Source organism: Siniperca chuatsi, linkage group LG17 (assembly GCF_020085105.1).
Source record: "Siniperca chuatsi isolate FFG_IHB_CAS linkage group LG17, ASM2008510v1, whole genome shotgun sequence".
Classification (NCBI taxonomy): Eukaryota; Metazoa; Chordata; class Actinopteri; order Centrarchiformes; family Sinipercidae; genus Siniperca; species Siniperca chuatsi.
This window is the reverse complement of record NC_058058.1, coordinates 23111018-23130394: the sequence shown is the minus strand read 5'-3', so window position 1 is coordinate 23130394 and position 19377 is coordinate 23111018. Positions and strand designations below refer to the sequence as shown.

The window sequence follows — 19377 nt, the reverse complement described above, 5'->3', positions numbered from 1 at the left end:
AGGGAGGCCGCTGAGAGAGACAGACAGACAGGGATGGCAGCAACAGGGGGGAGGGACTATCGGCTCTAATGTGTCAACCACGTGGATCACAGTAACCATGGCAGCCCTTGACATCCAGCCCCCCACACACACACACACACACATCTCCCCAGCCACCCTCCCCTTCTTACTCTCTCTTCGTCAGCTATCACCTCACCACAGAGGATGTGTGAGAATGTGTGCAAGCAAATCTTGAGTGAGTGAGCTTTTTCTTTTTTCCCCCTGTACATTGTGTTTTAGCATCTGGAGGCCTGAGAACAAGCAAGGCGGTTGGTGAAATCCTGAGGTCTGAGAATGACAGAGAAGAGTTGGGTCAGGGAGAGTGTGTGACTGAGGGATGAACTCTGCCCCCCCCCTCACCACCACCACCACCACCAGATCTAGTTACACTACTGGCCAGGGTGACACAATCCAGATACGTTTCATTATCTCAGGGCCGCTACGCTACTTCTCTTCTCCCACTTTCTGTTTCTCACAACCTACAAAAAAGAAGAAAAAAAATCGACTGGCTTGGCAGACTAATGGCTCTGGTCGGGCTTGATTGATTCTGTGAAGTAATCTGCAAATGGAATACATTAGGACGGCGGAGAGGAGAGCAAAGCAGATGACTCAGAGACAGCACAGGCACACTCAGAAGAGCAGTGGAGAATATGGGAATAATGGGAACACTAAAGACTTTCTGCCATTTTCCACATTCATGAACAATAATTGATTTCTTTTTTTTTTTTTTTAGCAATTTTTTATTGAATTTTCAACACTACACTTTATAAATCTGTCTTGTTGCCTCTCTTCAACCCTCAAACATTATGAACACTGTTCTGCAGTTCTCAGCTCTGAAGTTCCATGTTAGGCAGTGCTGGGAAAAACACAAAATGGCTGCCATAGAAAGGAGCTTGGAGCTCCACAGAAAGAGCTGCAGCTCTGTCATTCTCTCCACAACACAGCTCACATATCGTCCCCTCTTCCTGCGTGTTGAAAAATATTGTGATCTTGTATATTCTCGTTATCTCCTGTTGTTGTAATTGTCATACATAATACTGCTGCTGTAGCCTTCCTCCGAGCTCATAAACCTCCACATTCAAACTTAGCCACCCCACTGTCCCTCAGCTCCTCCTCATTCCTGATCCATGTCCTCTTCATCATTTGCCTTTTTATAATGATGAGCGTGTTGAATAGCAGAGCCAAAGCAGCATCAGTATCACCGACCTCCCCCTCCTCCTCCTCCTCCTTCCTCTGCTCTCCTCTCGCTGTCCGGCATGTGCAGTCAGCAGAACAGGCTGGTGCTGTGCAGTATTGAGCCGAGAAAAATCAATGACTGCAGAGTGGGAGTAGCTAGGAGCTTGTGTGTTTGAGTGTGTGTGTATGTGTGTGTGTACAATGCTTCTGCCTATCCAGGCTGAGGGACCAGAGCTGTCAGTTGTCAGATATTTACAGAATGTTAAAGAGCTTGTCCTCTATGCTGCATATGTGCTGGTATGGCAGGTGTTTATGTGAATGTTTTTGTAGATTTGAATTAGATTGTTTTTGTTGTTGTTGGTGTTATAATGCATTAGGGGCAGTAAACGTTTTGATGAGATTTTGTCATAAAAGATGTTGGTTTAATGTTGAATTGTACAACTGTCTACACTTTGTAGTGCCAATGATACCAGAGTTTCGCCGATACCAAAACCTACTTTTTTAGATACCTTACTTTGAGGAATGTGGACATGATATTTCTACAAAGCGCCCTTTTTCCATTTACCAAAATCAGTCAGCTGATTCTGGTCCCTGTCTATAGTGTTAACACCAATAGCTCGTCTTTGTCTTTTTCCAGAGAAATTCTGTCTTCTAGACCAAAGAAAATGTCATGTTGACTCCAATCTGGGGCCAACCCCCCATCAGACATACAATAACTAGGAATGGGATTCGATTGCATTTTATTGGATCTGAATCCATTTCCGAATCCGCTTGTCCAGTCTAAATCCTTCCCACCCCTTATCAAATCTTTTTAGGTAGTTTGTTTGGTACTGTGCTACGGCTGCAGAGGTAAAAACAACACAGTGGAAATAATAACAATTCTACTTTATCATTCAACAAATATCAAATATATAAATTACATTATTAACGTTACCTGAAGGTTAAATTGTTGTTACACTGCTACAGCTCGTAGAATCTGACGGGCCACAGAATACGGTAGGCTGAGGCAGAGCACTCGGCCTTCTCAAGTTGTGAAAAATGCCACAAGTTTGGTAGATAAATATTTAAGCAAGGGACTTTAAGACGTTACCCCACTGTTAAAACTGAGGCAGCTATATAAAACTTTTCCTAAATAAAAATCTATACAGTCACATTGGCAAAATTCTGATTTAAATCACAAACTGTCTCATCAAAGAATAAGCAAACAGGATTACAAATGCGAGGAGGTATTCAATGCCAGTTTTCAACCCTTGACAGTTTTTGTTACTTGACCTTAGTGCCAAAAACGTACAGAGGCTCATTACCCAGCCATAGTCTACACTGTATTTGGTAATAGTGGCAAGACTGAAGACTTGCACCTCTCAAATTTTGCTCATTTCTGCTAGATTTTTACTCAACTGATCCTCATTCTGCTTAAACGCCCCCAAGGCTCCGTCGAGTACCCGAAATCCCACTTTTAAAGGCTGTTGTTTTTTAACAGGGCGGATCCTGCCTTGCTAATACTTTCTTGGTCCCTCTTTCTGTCTTGTGACTGAAATGTGTATGTCTTGTGCAGCCATCCACAGTGACCTCCTGCCGAGATGTGACTCCCGGGCGTAACTCCAGGAATTGACCCCTGACCTTTTTGCCCTGTGGTCTGGGTCATGGAGGAGTTGGTGTGGGAGGGTTTTTGTGGCCGGGACAAAACTCCGTGCAGTGATCTCTGAAGCTTTGAGTGTGGCAGCTGCTGAGGTGGTCATCTTGGCGGCTGGCCCAGGGCATTCAGACCGAGCCCTGTGTCAGATGACCGGTCTTGTGATGTCTGAGTGGAGGTGGGGTGGTGCTGGTTGGGCAGAGGGGGGATGTAGGTCAGCTGATGATGCTGGCTGCTGGAAAAAGAATCTCGCCATGGTTGTTTAAGCAAGGAATGTCATGCTGTTTGATCTCTGCTCTCTACTCCAGAGCATTAAGATCTCTCCGCTCCATGTCGTTCAGACAGCATGGCTCTGCCTTGTTCTGACCTGTTTTTACGTTTGTGAACATTAATTGGGTTTCAGCCAGTGAAACACTTTAGAGTGTGGTTCTCATACATAAAGTCCTCCTGCTGTGTTACGCATGGTTTTGTAGCTGCCACATCTCCTGTGCGGGTTTGGGTTTGTGCACTCATAGAAGTGAGAAAAAGAGAGGAAGGGAGGGCAGAGGGAACAGGGTGGGGGTGGATTGGAAGGGGGGGTGGGGGGTGGATTCTGAATCAGCGTTCTCCTCCTGTCACTCCCTCTGGGGTTCCTCCATCAGGTCACGTCCCAAAAATAGCAACGGGCGCTGTTTCAAGTGCAAAACCGCCAGCTTCGGGGCTGCAGCCAGCCTGCGAGTGTGAGATTTCTATGGGAATAGTTGGCCACCTTCCAATGAGACTTTCCCCCCCTCCTCCTCCCTCCTCCCATTTTTTTTCCCTCCTCCGATGTGACTGGCAGATGAGCTTGCATTTCTGAGCAAGCACATGGGCTCCACGTGAGTGGCCAGTGTGTAAACATTCACCTTCCCACAAACATAATCATCGCCGCCTGCCTTCCTACCTTCTTGCCTGCCTGGCTGTCTTTGTGTCACAGCCAGCGAGGCTCAATAACAACACCACATGGCACCAGAGCATGTGCCCAGCACCAATTATTTCAACTGTCTCCTGAGATGATTTGCTTCAAATACACCCCCCCCCACTTTCTCTATGCAAGCCATGCAAACAGAGTTCTCCTTGCCAAGATGGATCATTATCAGCATTATAGGAGTGATGTTGAGTATTTTTTAAAAGGCGGAAAAATAAATCATTGTACCTGAATGTATGTTTGCACCATAATAGGGCTGGCAGTCTTGTATGAGAAGAATAACAGACACACCCCGGTGAAGGCAAAGATTGCTGTAACGCATCAGTGGCCATTTGGATTCCCACTCACTTGATTTGACTCCACTTGACTTTGACATGATTTAAATATAATGCTCTCACCCTTCTCATTCAAGTATGTGCAGGAAAAAACCTGAATATGATTCACATTCAGTTTTCTTCTCCAACGTTTTTACATTTTAGCGTCTGAGCCGAACTGGGCTTTATTTACATCTCTGCTTACATGCACTGACACACGCCGACTGATTTTTGCCTTTGATATCGTGTATCGCTTTTTCCACTCAAGCTCACCTTGTAGAGAGTGTACCATGTATCAAGGCTGAGTCCTTACCGCAGCGCCCCGGGCTCGATTTCAGCCCCCCCCCGCCTTTCCTGTCTCTCCAGCTATCGCTATCACAATAAACCAGTAATGCCAAAAAATTATCTTTTAAGAAAAAAAAGAACAGAAATGGTGCATAAAATGAAATTTAAATTAGTTGCCATGAGTTGATTTGAAGGGAATGAATTAGATATTTAAAAACACATAAGCTGTAAAAAATGGGGGGTGGGGGGTGGAAAGGCTTTGGCTTCAGTTAATGTTAGCCATATTTCATGATTTTATCCAAAGAAGAAAAAGAAATACTTGGTAATATTCAAAGCTTCCAGCTCAACCTTTACAGTTATCAGAATGTTACAATGTCTGATCTGTTGTTCTGAATGAACTGTGATTCATCATCATTAACACACGTTGCTCCTCTTGTTCCAGGATCTGTCGGGCTCCATCGATGACCTGCCCACTGGTACAGAGGGGGCCCTGAGCCCGGGCGTCAGCACCTCAGGGGTATCCAGCAGTCAGGGTGAGCAGAGCAATCCCGCCCAATCGCCCTTCTCTCCGCACACTTCGCCCCACCTGCCAGGCATACGTGGGCCCTCGCCATCACCTGTGGGTTCCCCCGCCAGCGTCACCCCCTCCCGCACCGGCCCCCTGTCTCCTGCTGCTGTGCCAGGTAAAGACAAAATACTAGCAACACTTGAAATGTCTACATTTAAAAAAAAATATATATAATATATTTTTGCTCAGATGTCTTTGTTGCATGCCTCAAAGGATTTCACGGCAGTATCAGAAGTACAATATGCAACTAAAATACATTAGCAAACACATCTGGACTTTGTTTCTTAACCACATTCTTTTGTTATTTATACTATTATACCTTTTTATATGTATAATGTTACAGCTTTCATTAAGAATGTTCAATCCCAAAAATCGCCTGTTTCGTCAGCTTCATTTCAAAATTTTATTTTTCAAGTGGAAGGCCGTAAATCTAAGTTGCATTGAAGTGGTCTTTGAAATCTCAAATCATGCTTTCTGAACGCAATATAACTTACATGGAGGAAGGACACTCATACATCTGTACAGCAGGCACCCAGAAGGCTGATGCATTCTTATTGTAAAACAGCCAAGATGACTTTTCAAACAAAAATGTTTTACGGAAATTATTCAATGTAATGAGATGAAACGAAACAAAAATGAACATGACCAACATCATAGAAAAGGGCGTCTGAGATCATACGTTACAGCATTATTTGAGTTTGCAAAATGACAAGACCATAATTTACTGATAAAGAACAAATGCAGATTATATACAAGAATGTATCAAAAGTAAGCAACATGCAGAATGAAATAACTAAATGCAATAATAATGGTTCCCCTCCAAAGGGTGCTAAACATACAAATTTTACCTACTAAAAATACCTAACCAGGAAAAATAATTTGAATACATTTTTCATATAAAGAGCTGGATGCTGTGTGTTAGTTTTAATTCAGAACTTGCTCACTCACAAATACAACAGATCACATTTGTAATTCATGAAGTGACTTGCCAGATGGGAACATTTTCTCCTAACGTGATGCTAGTAAACCATCCAGATGCCAGAGGAACAGAAGTTATGATGCCACCAACAACTCACTGTGGAGAGCAGTTTAATAGGCAGCCAACAGGACAGTCATAGTCTGTCTTTGTTTTTATTTTCTTTTTTTCTTTGGATTTGTTTGATTTATGGTCATTTGATGGTTAATATTTCAAAGTTTAAGGACAAGCAAAGACTGAAGGTAACCAAGGCAATCAGATTTCCCAAGTCTTTTTCGAGTTCCAGAGCCCTCATGTTGTTGCTGTCCTTCAGGTAATCAGATGCCTCCCCGGCCGCCCAGCGTCCAGTCGGACAGCATCATGCACTCTTCCATGAACCAGTCAGCCATGGGCCAGGACAGGGGTGAGTGTTGAGACTTGCTTCAATTAGTTTTTGAACAAGACCGGTTCAAACCCTCCTCGGCTCAGTGGCCAACAGTGCAAGAATGTGAGTCAGGTCCTCAGCAGCTTTTAGGTGTGATTGTTTGCATTCGTATGCATTCCTTCCTCCTGTAAACACTCCCCCAGGCTGTATCTTTAAATATAAATTTGTGCTTGTAGTCTACTAGCCAATTCAAATGAGGGTAACGGCAGACAGACACACTGTACTACTGTGTGTTTATGAGGAAGTAAAGAGCTAGGTTCTTCACACAGGGCCATAATGTGTTATGTAACCGTGTGTTTAAGCATATGCAGAGTTTTTTTTTTTTTAAGTGAGGCGTTTAACGAATGAAGAATCGTTAATCTAACGATGTTCTCTCCCAATCCTCTCCAGTGTACATGCGTAACCCTCAGATGCCTCCTTACGGGTCCCCTGGACAACCTGGTTCCGCCTTATCTCCACGCCAGTCTTCGGGAGGCCAGATACATAGTGGGATGGGACCCTATCCCCAGAACAACTCCATGGGAAACTACGGGCCACAGGGGGGCCAGTATGGTCCTCAAGGTGAGGCCTCAGAGCAGAAGTGTAGGTGGTGTTGCTTTAAAAGGCCCTCTACACTGGTTTAAAAAAAAATAGTAGAGGAGAGAGGAGAGTACAGTGTTGAGTGGTGCACTCTGCTCCGTCATATCATGCAGGGGTTTTTTTCTTTCTTCAAATCCTTAAAATATTATGAATGAGTTTACAGTTGTCGTCCTGCGACCATCACAGTTTCTTAGATAGCCCAGATTTTAAAAAGGCTTTGAAGTTTTCTCTCACTTCATATATTTATGAAATTATATCACTTCACTTTGAAGTCTCAGATGGTTTCTGTGGGCTTTGAAGAAGTTGTGCTATGAGTCATAGCAGCGAATAGCGAGGGCCAGATAAAGCCCGCTTCATCAGGCTGCTTGTCAGAACAGGCAGCACAGAGGTAAATTTAGAGCTGGACCGTTAAAACTCTTTATCTCGTCGGGGAGAGATGAGAAGAAGTCCTTCCACAGATTTCTGTTTTAGACCGAAACACAGTTTATGAACACAGGAGAATGGCATGAAACACACACATCAGATGATTGCTGGTACCAGGCAAAAAATAAAATATAATGTCCATCTGTGACCCTTCCAGGTTACCCCAGGCAGCCCGGCTACACAGGGATGCCCAATGCCAACTACCCCAGTGGTCCCGGCATGGGCGGCTCCATGAACCCCATGCCTGGTCAGGGCAGCGGGGCTCCGTATGGAACCATCCCACCTGGCAGAATAGGCCCAGGGCAGATGGGTGCTCGGCCCTACGGTCCTGCGATGGGCTCCAACATGGGCGGCATGCCTCCTCAGGTGGGGTCCGGAATGTGTCCTCCTCCAGGCATGAACAGAAAGGATGGCGGCCCCTCCATGCACCACGGACCTACAAACTCCATACACAACAGGTGGGTGCTTACAGCTACTGGATACATCAGTGTCTCAATGAGACATAAGGATTATTTTTATATATATATATATATATATATAAAAAAAATTTCATCTTTTAGCTGAATGTGTGTCTGTCCTTGATTTTATATGTGCTGGTTGTGTGACCATGAAAAATGATTGGTTCTTCCCACGTGCAAGCCGGTTGTGTTTTGGTGTCTGAGTGTGCTGCAGAGTAGATGGCAGTAGACCAAACACTTATCTATGAGAGAAAAGGAAAAAATGGAGAGAATAAGAGAGCAGGAGATGGTCTCTGACATCAGTGAATCACATCTTTCCCCAGTGAGGATGCCAGCTCAGCCTACAGAGAGGCACTCGTGGGCTTGGCAATTGCTAGAATCATATGACGTAAATTGATGTTTCCTACAGAATAAGCTGAACCCAGTAAACACAAGACAAGGAACAAGCATGGATTTGTTACAGAATCAAACGGAAAGGATGACAGTCTTAGATATTTATTTCTAGGTGTTTCTTTGTGATGATGATGATGCATTTTTATCAGCTAGTTGTATCTCAGTTTTCCCAAGTTCCTTCTAAACAAGCATTCTCTTCTCTAGGCCACCTGGCTACCCTAACATGTCCCAGGGCATGATGGGAGCAGGCCCTCCATATGGCCCTGGCATGAATAGCATGCACGGTATGATGAACCAGCCAGGGCCAGGGCCATATCCAATGGGAGCAAATATGGCTAACAACACCCCTGGTGAGTCAAAGCTACACTGAAGCCCTGATCAAGTCGTTGTAATACTAATGTGGGCCTGGAAGTTTTGTCCATAAAAGGGTGGTATAGACTGGTAATATTTTATATTTTACCCTCCTCTTATTACCCCTAAACACCCAGGAATGGCTCCCAGTTCGGAGTTTGGCATGGACAAAATGAACCCTGCCCAGAAGATGAACAACAAAGTGGAAGGGACTCCCAAGCAAGAATCTACCAAAAAGGTAGAAGTTCTAAATCCACACGCTGGAATTGTTGCACATTAGTGTTGTTTTTTTCCCATCTCATGATTTCCTCCCGTCATCTGTCCTGTAGAAGTCGAGCTCTTCCACCATCACCAACGAGAAGATCACTCGTCTGTACGAGCTTGGCCCAGAGCCAGAGAGGAAGATGTGGGTGGATCGATACCTAGCTTTCGCTGAGGAGAAGGCCATGGGCATGAACAACCTGCCTGCTGTGGGACGCAAGCCTCTCGATCTCTTCAGACTCTATGTGTCCGTCAAAGAGATCGGCGGCCTCACCCAGGTATGCCTGGATTGGAGTATCACAGATTAAAACAGACCGCACTGTAATTCTTATTCTTGTAATTCTGTTGTGTGCAGCTTTCTGAGCCTCCTCCTTCCTCTATCGCCCACCAGGTGAACAAGAACAAGAAGTGGAGGGAGCTGGCCACCAACCTGAACGTGGGCACGTCGAGCAGCGCCGCCAGTTCGCTCAAGAAACAGTACATCCAGTGTCTGTACGCCTTTGAGTGCAAGATCGAGCGTGGTGAGGACCCGCCCCCGGACTTCTTCAACACAGACACCAAAAAGAACCAGCCGAAGATCCAGCCTCCAAGCCCAGGTGAGCACCTGCATCCTCCTGCATCTCATCACCAATTGTTTCCCTGTCCCTGAGTTAAATCGCAATCGTATCCAATGAATGAAAGCCTATTTAATTTTTCCCTTTCTCCCTTGGGAGCAGTGGGGTTTCCATGTAATTCATCACATCCTCCTTGCTCTATTTGCCACACATCATCTGCCCTATAAACTAGTGTATTTTATTGTATCCTATTAATTGCAGTGTTAAAAGCCGATCTTAGACCATCGTTTGTCATCTCCTGTACGGGGCTGCCATCCTCCATACATCACTGCTATTTTGGCATATATTGGAGGAGTTGTAAATGACAGCGGTGTAGCTGTAAGTCACAGAAGTGCACTACATCCTCTGGTTTGTTCCACGAACACATCTCTTTGGGGAATACTCCTTGGCATTTGCACAGGACATGACGAAAGACTTGTCCTTTCATACTCCACCCGTTGGTTTTTGTGTGAACAGTGATGCCGCCAGCATGCCAAATCTTTCAATGAACTCTGAATGTTGGGTAAAAGTCAGTGTGTAAACTGGCAGTCAGTCAGAGGTTAAGGGTGGGGGTGTCTTGGGACGATGTGTCGCCTGGAAGCTGTTTGTTTTGGAGGGACTCTAGTTTTAGCTGCCAGGAGCAACCACACCAGGAGCGACCACGTGTTGCTTCAGTCTGGCGCAGAGGCTGTCAGACACGGGGCACTGACTCAACGCTGGGGTGTTGTTACAGGAGACATTAGGGTGCTTGTCAGCTGGCATCAGCCCTCTAGTGAGTACGAAGGAAGAGCTGGGGGGGGGGGGACGACTGCGTGGGGCAGGAGGTGATTTAGTGATGGCGATGCCCGTCAGTGGCGTGTCCTTGCTGCCTGGTGCCTGGCCCAGGGCTACAGAGGTGCAAGGCAGCACTCCCTGGAGATTAGTACTGAGCCAGAAATGATGAATGGGGAGAAGAGGCTTGTATGTGTGTGTGTGTAAAAGTCACGCCATTCTCTCTCACTCTCTCTCTCTCTCTCTGTTTCTACCATGCTATTTTTTTCCTTCCTCACGAGATCCCCCCTCCCCCTTTCCTCCCTTCATCTTTAGTAGAGGGAAATCCCTGCCCAGAGGGAGGAGGGGGAGGGGGAGCCAGTTAATGTGTGTGTATGTGTGAGAGCTAGAGAGGCGAGAGGATGATGTGAGAAAATGTGAATAAATGTGACCTGCCAGTGACCCCGGTGTTCTGTGTGTGTATATGTGTGTGTGTATGTGCCAGTTTAATGAATGGGAACCTGTGAGTCATCAGACTGGCATGCTAATAGTGAGAAGTCCTGAGCTGAAGTTAAGGATGAGCACTACTATGTCACACACACACACACACACACACACACACACACACACACACACACACACACACCACAAGCCATCACGCTCTCATGCACACATACACGACTGGCTGTCTCCTGTCTCTACAGTTCAGGCAGTAATCTGTCAGAGTCAGGGTTTAGATCATTGTTTCCTGGTTACTCCAAGAACCCGGTGGTTGTTGAGGAGGAGGGTGATTGGGGGGTTGGCATGCTGTGATGAGCTGGAAGATTCAACATTTTCACTGGCTGTGCACTCAAAAGCCAGTCAGCTTGACACAAACTGTGTTCCTCTGTGCAGCGCTCTGGAATTTCTTAATGGGATTTAGGATTGCCAAAAGCCGGCATGTGTTCCTGAAAGCCCCCAGCAGTGCTCAGCCTATCCACAAGACTATCCCGCCTCACTATCAACTATCAACTTGCGCTTTTATTCCTGGAGTGAAGAGAGGAGGAGGGATGTGCTTTGAATTCTCTAGAATCTTTAAATTTTACAAACCGGAGGACTTTGTTCTCGTTTCCCAGTACTCAGTGTGTATATTCTTGTTTTGCAGCTGGTTCCGGATCCCTGCAAGGACCCCAGACCCCTCAGTCCACCAGTAGTTCAATGGCAGAGGGGGGAGACCTGAAGCCCCCCACCCCAGCCTCCACCCCGCACACGCAAATGCCTCCAATGCCTGGCAGGTATAAGCTAGAAGCCACAATATCATGTTTTTATGATGTTAACAGTATCAGGAGGCATCACAATAAAATTAAACTGATCCCTGTGGAGAAATTGGATCAGCAGGAAATAGAATACAACAAACAGAAACACATGCTTTACGTTATGTAATGGTAGGTCATGTTGAGATATACACACAACCAACCAGCTTGTTAATAAGTGTTTAAAGAGGTGTATAATAATGAAGAAAGTAAAACAATTGTTTAAAATGTAATTTGGAAAGTGACTGTAGTAAAAAACTGAAAATGAAATCTATATAAAATTAAAAGTATAGTAATATGAATGTCCCCTTAGAATAAATACAGTAGATGCATTCACTGCACATGGTCCCCACACAGTCTTAAAACCTATGGATGGAAAAACACAATTTCTATGGTTATCTCTCATTTCTTGAACTTGTAATACTTAATCTTTTTGGGTGCCAAGGAATAGTTAGTAGGGGCAAGACTCTAAAACCCTCAAAACAAGAAATTAACAAGAATTTTTAAACAAACCATGTATGAGTCCTGAATATATTGGACATTTATAAAATAATATATTGAAAATAATAAAAATTAAAAAAAATAAAATAAATTCACTAACAAGCCTCCTGCCCTCCTACAGGAGTAGCGTTAATCTGCAAGACCCCTTTGCTGATGGCGGAGACCCAGCGTTTTCCAGAAGGAATGCCATGACTCCCAACTCGCAGGGCTACCAGCCTGGGATGGGTGGCCCAGAGATGATGGGTCGAATGGGTCCCTACGAGTCCAACAAGGACCCATTTGGTGGCATGAGGAAAGGTGAGTGACAGCCAAACCAGCAAATCGGATGCTGTAGGGGTTCTGTTAGAGCTGAAACAAATAATAATCTGTGTTTTCTTTTTAAAGCCGGAGAGCAGTTCATGCAACCAGGCCCCAACAGTGGGATGGGAGAACAGTATAACAGAGGCCCACCAGGCCCTATGGGCAACATGCAGATGGGCCAGAGGCAACAGTACCCTTACGGATATGACCGAAGGTAAGCATACTGCATTATTCTCCAAGTGGTCAGCATAGCTTTATAATTCTATCTATATCTGTAGAACGTAAATAAAAGAGTTATAAAGTGCTTGACAAGATTGGGATCAGGCCTGTACTGTTCCAGTGTTCTTTTGCATATCCAGTTAAGTCAAGCTAACTGATGAGTGTTGTTCGTTGGGTTTACAGACAGGAGCCAGGCATGGGTCCTGACGGCAGTATGGGACCAGGAGCTCCTCAGCCTAACATGATGCCTTCTGGAGCCGACACAGGGATGTACTCGCCCAGCCGCCCTCCACCACAGCAACGGTTAGTGCCATTCAGCGCTAAGATTGGTCTTTATTAAAGGCAAAAGATGGTCATTTTAAGGCATTTTGCCAGTGTCATCTTTTTAAAAGACTGCGGAATTGTCTGCGTTGGTGTTTCATACTACAACTGTCTGTGCGTTTATTGTAAAGAAGCAACGTGAAATGTAATGGTGTGAACTTTTGTTATTGTTTTCAGGCATGACTCCTATACCAATCAGTTCCCTGGCCAAGGAGCTCCCCCTGGTGGCCCATACCCAAATCAACAGCCAGGAATGTATCCACAGCAGCAACCGGTAAGAACATTTTGTTCAGCATTTGCAGTGCTCTTATTGCAACTTGATTGCTCTTTTGTTAACATTTCCCCAATTAAAGATATTTTTTTTACTATATATATATATATATATATATATATATATATATATATATATATTTATTTATTTATATTAAAGGTAAACTTTCCTATGTGTGCTGACATCCTTTTGAACAGATGCAAGCATGAATTCTTCTTAAAATTATTGTTTAAAGGCACTCAATTGTTAAGAATTTTGTCTTCTGACAGAACTACAAGCGTCCTGTAGAGGGAGGGTACGGTCCTCCGGCCAAGCGCCATGAGGGAGAAATGTACAACGTCCCCTACAGTGGTCAGCAGCAGCCAGGACCCCAGTCCTCTGGGCCACAGGGCCAACAGGACATGTATAACCAGTATAATGCATACCCTGGAGGGGATCGCAGACCACCGGGCCCACAGAACCAGTTCCCCTTCCCCTTCGGCCGGGACCGAGGACCGTCATCTGCAGGCCCCAACTCCCAATCTCCAATGCCTCCCCAGATGATGGCAAGCCCCATGCCTTCAGGTCCCGATGGCCCCCAGGGCCCAATGTGGCAGGGCCGCAATGAGATGGGCTACCCCAACTATCCCAACCGACAGGGACCTCCTGTACCAGGCCAGGGCCCCGGCTACCACGGCATGAACCGCTCAGAGGAGATGATGCCGTCAGACCAACGCATGAACCACGAGGGTCAGTGGCCCGGCCACGTCAACCAGCGACAGCCACCGTTTGGCCCCGGTGGTTCTGGACCTCCCATGACCAGACCCCTGCCATCCACCTACCAGACTTCCCAGAACCACATTCCTCAGGTGTCGAGCCCAGCACCCATGCCCCGGCCCATGGAAAGCAGGACGTCACCCAGCAAGTCCCCTTACATGCATCCGGGCATTAAGGTGCAGAAAGCTGGACCCCCAGTACCCGCCTCCCACATTGGCCAGGCCCCTGTGCAGCAACCCATGATCAGGCGAGATGTGGCCTTCCCTCCTGGCTCTGTGGAGGCCTCCCAACCCCACCTTAAGCCCCGCAGGCGGCTCACCATGAAAGACATTGGTACAGAACTTTTATTCCATGCCTCGCTCAGTATTTTCAGTAGTCATGCATGTGCCCTGATCAAATTACAATTAGTAAAATGTTAGCTGTATAACATGGACTAAAAGATATAGTTTTACAGATATCATAAAATGTTACTGACTCAAAAACTGCTTATTGTGAGCAGTGTGACAAATAGACCAGAGTCCAAAGAGCTCTAAAGACCATTTCTTTAGATGAATGGCCCCAGTATTAATCACCACCAAATATCTGATGAATGACCGCCTGCCTGCCTGACCTGAATTTGCCATTTGATACCCCTGGCTGTGTTGTGGGAAAGCCTGTTTTGAATCGCTTAACAGATAAAAGCGGCTTATTTGGAATAGGTGACATAAGTAATTGGGAGTTACATTAATGCCAGTCCTGATGGTACAGATTGGTGAACCTCTCTACCTTTCATTCACAGCTGTGATTACTGATCATGATCAAGGTGGCTCGTAGTCATTCTGTTTTTTGTCTTTTTACAGGCACTCCTGAGGCTTGGAGAGTGATGATGTCTCTAAAGTCAGGCTTACTAGCTGAAAGCACCTGGGCCCTGGACACCATTAACATTTTACTTTATGATGACAATAGCATTTCTACTTTTAACTTATGCCAGGTAAGTTTGAAATTTGAATTAATACCACAAAATGACTTACCTTGTGACATGGTGTAGTTTAGAGGATTGTTTTGGTGACTTTATTGTTTGGTTTCTCAGCTGCCTGGATTCCTGGAGCTGGTGGTGGAGTACTTCAGACGCTGCCTCATCGAGATCTTTGGCATCTTAAAGGAGTACGAAGTAGGAGACCCCGGCCAGCGCACCCTCATAGACCCCAACGCTGCTGAGGACTCTGATGATGAAATTCCCATGCCTGAGGGCGAGGAGGTGGACATGGATGAAGAGGACGAAGAGGATGAGGAGGTAGAGGAAACAAAGGCCAATCCTGACCTCTCCTCACTGGTCCAGGTGAAACAGGAGGAGGAGAGCTCACGGAAACACAAGTCTTCAGAGGACGAGGAAGAGGAGAAGGAAAGGGAGTCCTCTATCAAGGAACCCAATACCTCTACCTCAGGGTCCTCCCAGGACCCCAACCTCCACTCGGAAAAGCCCAAGCAGGCTAGCAAGTTTGATAAACTCCCCATCAAGGTGGTGCGGAAGAAGAATCCCTTCCTGGTGAACCACTCGTCCAAGCTTGGGCAGCGGCAGAGCTTTGATAGTGGCCTAATACACTGGAGCATTGGTGGTGGTGACACTACCGAACACATCCAGACCCACTTTGAGAGCCGGATGGACCTTCTCAAGCAGCGGAAACGCACACCAACAGCCACTGAGAGTCGCAAGAAGGTCCAGGTGACTGAGACGGTGACGGAAAACCCTGAGAAATCCAAGTCCAACGGGGAAGATAAGCCTCGGCAGCAGCAGCCCCAGTCTTCGGAACCTCAGAAGTCTCCAGCGGCGAAGACCCCTCCTCCTCTTCCCATTGGTGCACCAGTCACTGCCACCATCGATGATGTACTATCTGCCCGGCCAGGGTCGGTCACAGAGGAAGTGGTCCGTGGAGGCGCCGAAGAGCAAAAAGAGAACGGCAAGTACCTGTTCAGCATCAACCCTGACCTCCAGAGCCGACGCAACATCAAGATCCTGGAGGACGAGCCTCACAGCAAGGACGAAACGCCGCTCAGCACTCTGTCAGACTGGCAGGACTCACTAGCTCGGCGCTGCATCTGCGTTTCCAACATAGTGCGCAGCCTCTCCTTCGTTCCCGGGAACGACCTGGAGATGTCGAAACACCCAGGCCTCCTGCTGCTGCTGGGCCGCCTGGTGCTGCTCCACCACAGGCACCCCGAACGCAAACAGGCGCCAGTCACCTATGAGAAGGAGGAAGAGGAAGATGAAGGCGTGAGCTGCGAGAGAGATGAGTGGTGGTGGGACTGCCTCGAGGTGTTAAGGGAAAACTGCCTGGTCACTCTGGCGAACATCTCAGGCCAGCTGGACCTTTCTATCTACCCAGAGAGTATATGCCTGCCGCTGCTGGATGGCCTGCTCCACTGGGCTGTCTGCCCCTCAGCAGAGGCCCTGGACCCCTTCCCCACGCTGGGGCCCCACGGCTCACTTTCCCCCCAGAGACTGGTCCTTGAGACCCTCAGCAAGCTCAGCATCCAGGACAACAACGTCGACCTCATTCTGGCAACGCCACCGTTCAGCCGCTTGGAGAAGCTGTACGGCTCGCTGGTGCGCCTGGTCGGTGAACGCAAGGTGGCCGTTTGCCGGGAAATGGCGGTCGTCCTGTTGGCTAACTTGGCCCAGGGTGACAGCCTAGCGGCGCGGGCTATTGCTGTGCAGAAAGGCAGCGTGGGTAACCTTCTGGGCTTCCTGGAGGACAGCCTAGCTGCCACACAGTACCAGCAGAGCCAGAGCTCCTTGCTACAAATGCAGGGTGCACCTCAGTTTGAGCCCACCAGTGTGGACATGATGCGGCGGGCAGCCCGAGCCCTGCACGCCCTGGCTAAGGTGGAGGAAAACCACTCGGAGTTCACTTTGTACGAGTCGCGGCTACTGGACATCTCAGTGTCCCCACTTATGAACTCTCTGGTGTCCCAAGTGATCTGTGATGTACTGTTTCTGATTGGCCAGTCATGACAGCCGTGGTGAGGTTTCAGCTCTGCCTCTTTCCGTTCCCAGTCACACCCCCACCCCCCACCCCCCCACCACCCTTTTTTTTTGTATGTGTGTGTCTGTTGCGTGTGAGTGAAAAGAGCAAAACTGACTGTCCTTTTTTTTTTTTTTTTTTTTTTTTTATTTATGCAAAATCACCTCGGATTCCACTGTCTTTCTACCCCTGCTTCTCACTAAAGGAAGGAATATCATGAAGTAGCTGTGGATTTTAAACGTCTGAAATGGAAAGATACTGACAAAGAAGAGCAGATTGGGACCCAGGCATAGGACAGAGTGCGTTGCCCTGCGGAAAGGACTTGTTTTTTAATGAAAAGAAAAATCTCCAGAAAAAAGAAGAAACTGTAACCAAAGTTGCTGTCTCGTTTACAGTGAGTTTGGGGGATACATGTGCTCGCTTTCTCCCTCGGGGGGGGGGTCGGAAGGGGGAAGAGGGCACGGACTAAACAATATTATGGTTCATGTTTGGAGGCTACATAGACTCACGGACTGTGGTGTGGTATAATTGCTGTAACTTTGGATGCTATATACTCAGCCCCACAGGAACCACATTATTGGCTGTGAACAGACATCTGTCATGGGAGGCCTGTGCAGTAGATTGTAGGACTTTTTTCTGTACTGTACACCTTAAAAACTGTAAACATACTGTAATAATACTGTTTCACACTGAGATACGCTGGCTTGGCAGCAAACTGTAGTTTTTAAAAACAGTTTTAGTTAATGTCGAGAGAGAAAAAGGCTTTCCCCCCAAAGTATGGTGAACCTACAACACCCCGACCTCTTCTCTTTGTCCCTTGATTGTATGACTTGACCCTTATATTAAAAAGTCACCTCTTTAGGACTGGTCCTCAACTCTAGATGCAGTCCGAGCTGCAGTGTATATATGATGTTGTACATTACACTTCTCTCTCTTTCTCAACTTCTGTTGCTCTTCACCATTTTTAATCTTTGACGATTACAAGTTTCCCTGCATCAAGTACGCCATGTGATTACTTGACGGCCACCCTCTCCATTACTTAGGCGCCTCACCCTGCTCGTTTCGCGCTCCGGGGGGTGTTAAGCTGCTGTCCAACGCCACCCCCAACAAACACAACTTCAAGTTTCAGTTTGTCTCCGGTCTGGGTGTAGAGAATATAACATAAATCATGTCTGCGGTTCCATTTGAGCTCCTCCATAAATGACAAACTAGACCTTGATGAAGAAACCATTTTAATTTTGTTTATTTTGTTTATTTTTTTCCAGTGATGCGGATTCTGCATATTTGTATTTCAGATGATGTAGCTAAAAACTTGATGTAAATTCCTCTTTTTTCCTTTTTTTGGCTTAATGAATATCATTTATTCAGTATGAAATCTTTATACTATATGTTCCACGTGTTAAGAATAAATGTACATTAAATCTTCGTAAGACGTTTGCTGTGGATTTATTTATGATTCCCCTCATACATGGTTGAGGCAGTTAATAAAGTCCTGAATTTTTCATTTGGCTCGCAGAGAAAATTCGATATGTCCATAGTAGCATACGGTGTGTGTTCTGCTGACGGTTTTGATATTTACACATGGACGCAGAGACACAACACACAGCCAGCTCTGCGGAGTATGCTGCTTATCAAATGCACAGCCATGTTTTCCATTCGTGCATTGATTGACATCTTACCCCGATGTTGCATGGCTGTCCTCGCATGCTGGTACTTACATATATATTTACATTAGTAGGGGAATGTGAACATGCAGCCTGCTTGATACATACAGATAACCTAGTAGTTCTCATTTGCTAAGGCTGTAAAAAAGTTTCCCCCCAGAATATTCTCTGAATTTCATTTGTGGTAGTTTGACAGAAACTGCATTCACTTTAAAGAATTTTAAGGCAGCCAGTAAAAAAAATCAAAATAAAAGGCTGACATGCTTATGATGAGCCAAGTTTAATTTGGGAGGCACAAAATTACAAGGACAAAAACAAACATTTTGATTTCACCCCAGTAGACAGCATAATAAAGTTTTGAAATATTTTCCATTTTAGTCCTCAGTGGTGAGACAAAAGAGCATCCATAAAAACAAAACAGTCAGCATGGGCTAAATGTGGCACCAGCTACATTTTCAAAGACTACAGCCACTCATTGATGTGGTTTTACTTAGTTAAGCTTTATTTATTCAGGAAGTCTCCTTGAGATCAAGATATCTTTTGCAAAAGAGACATGAAAACAAAAGTAAAGTCTTCACTTCCTTTTCACAACATTGACTTTGACTTGGTTAAATGCATTAAGGCACATGGATCTCCTGAAATAAACCTGAGTGCAGTGATAAAGATTCTCAGAGCCTGTTCATGAACTCTGATAATATCAGTCAGAAATATACATTTATGTAGCACCTTTCATAAGGACAATGCAGCTCACAGAGCTTTACATTAAGAGAAAGCTGAAAATGAGTCAAAGAGCAGAAATTGTAAACCTTTTTAAATACATTCGCATATTCAGTCCAACAAGACCACAAGTCTGGAGCCATGCTAGCTTCTCTGTGAGGCTGG

General features: G+C 46.0%; 1 protein-coding gene across 4 annotated transcripts in view; it reads left to right on the top strand.

Moving 5' to 3' along the window:
- Positions 1 to 18256, top strand: part of arid1ab (AT rich interactive domain 1Ab (SWI-like)) — a 51033-nt gene extending 32777 nt beyond the window's left edge. For all 4 annotated transcript variants that reach the window (XM_044170906.1, XM_044170905.1, XM_044170904.1 and 1 more), the window contains 16 exons: positions 4836 to 5076; positions 6251 to 6340; positions 6752 to 6922; positions 7521 to 7821; positions 8419 to 8564; positions 8703 to 8803; positions 8895 to 9104; positions 9218 to 9422; positions 11314 to 11443; positions 12084 to 12259; positions 12347 to 12476; positions 12665 to 12784; positions 12980 to 13076; positions 13343 to 14162; positions 14669 to 14799; positions 14899 to 18256. In XM_044170906.1, coding sequence (XP_044026841.1) covers positions 4836 to 5076; positions 6251 to 6340; positions 6752 to 6922; positions 7521 to 7821; positions 8419 to 8564; positions 8703 to 8803; positions 8895 to 9104; positions 9218 to 9422; positions 11314 to 11443; positions 12084 to 12259; positions 12347 to 12476; positions 12665 to 12784; positions 12980 to 13076; positions 13343 to 14162; positions 14669 to 14799; positions 14899 to 16821 — 4992 coding nt within the window. In that variant the 3' untranslated portion in view covers positions 16822 to 18256. The remainder of the gene's footprint in view (positions 1 to 4835; positions 5077 to 6250; positions 6341 to 6751; positions 6923 to 7520; positions 7822 to 8418; positions 8565 to 8702; positions 8804 to 8894; positions 9105 to 9217; positions 9423 to 11313; positions 11444 to 12083; positions 12260 to 12346; positions 12477 to 12664; positions 12785 to 12979; positions 13077 to 13342; positions 14163 to 14668; positions 14800 to 14898) is intronic.
- Positions 18257 to 19377: the final 1121 nt, after the last annotated feature.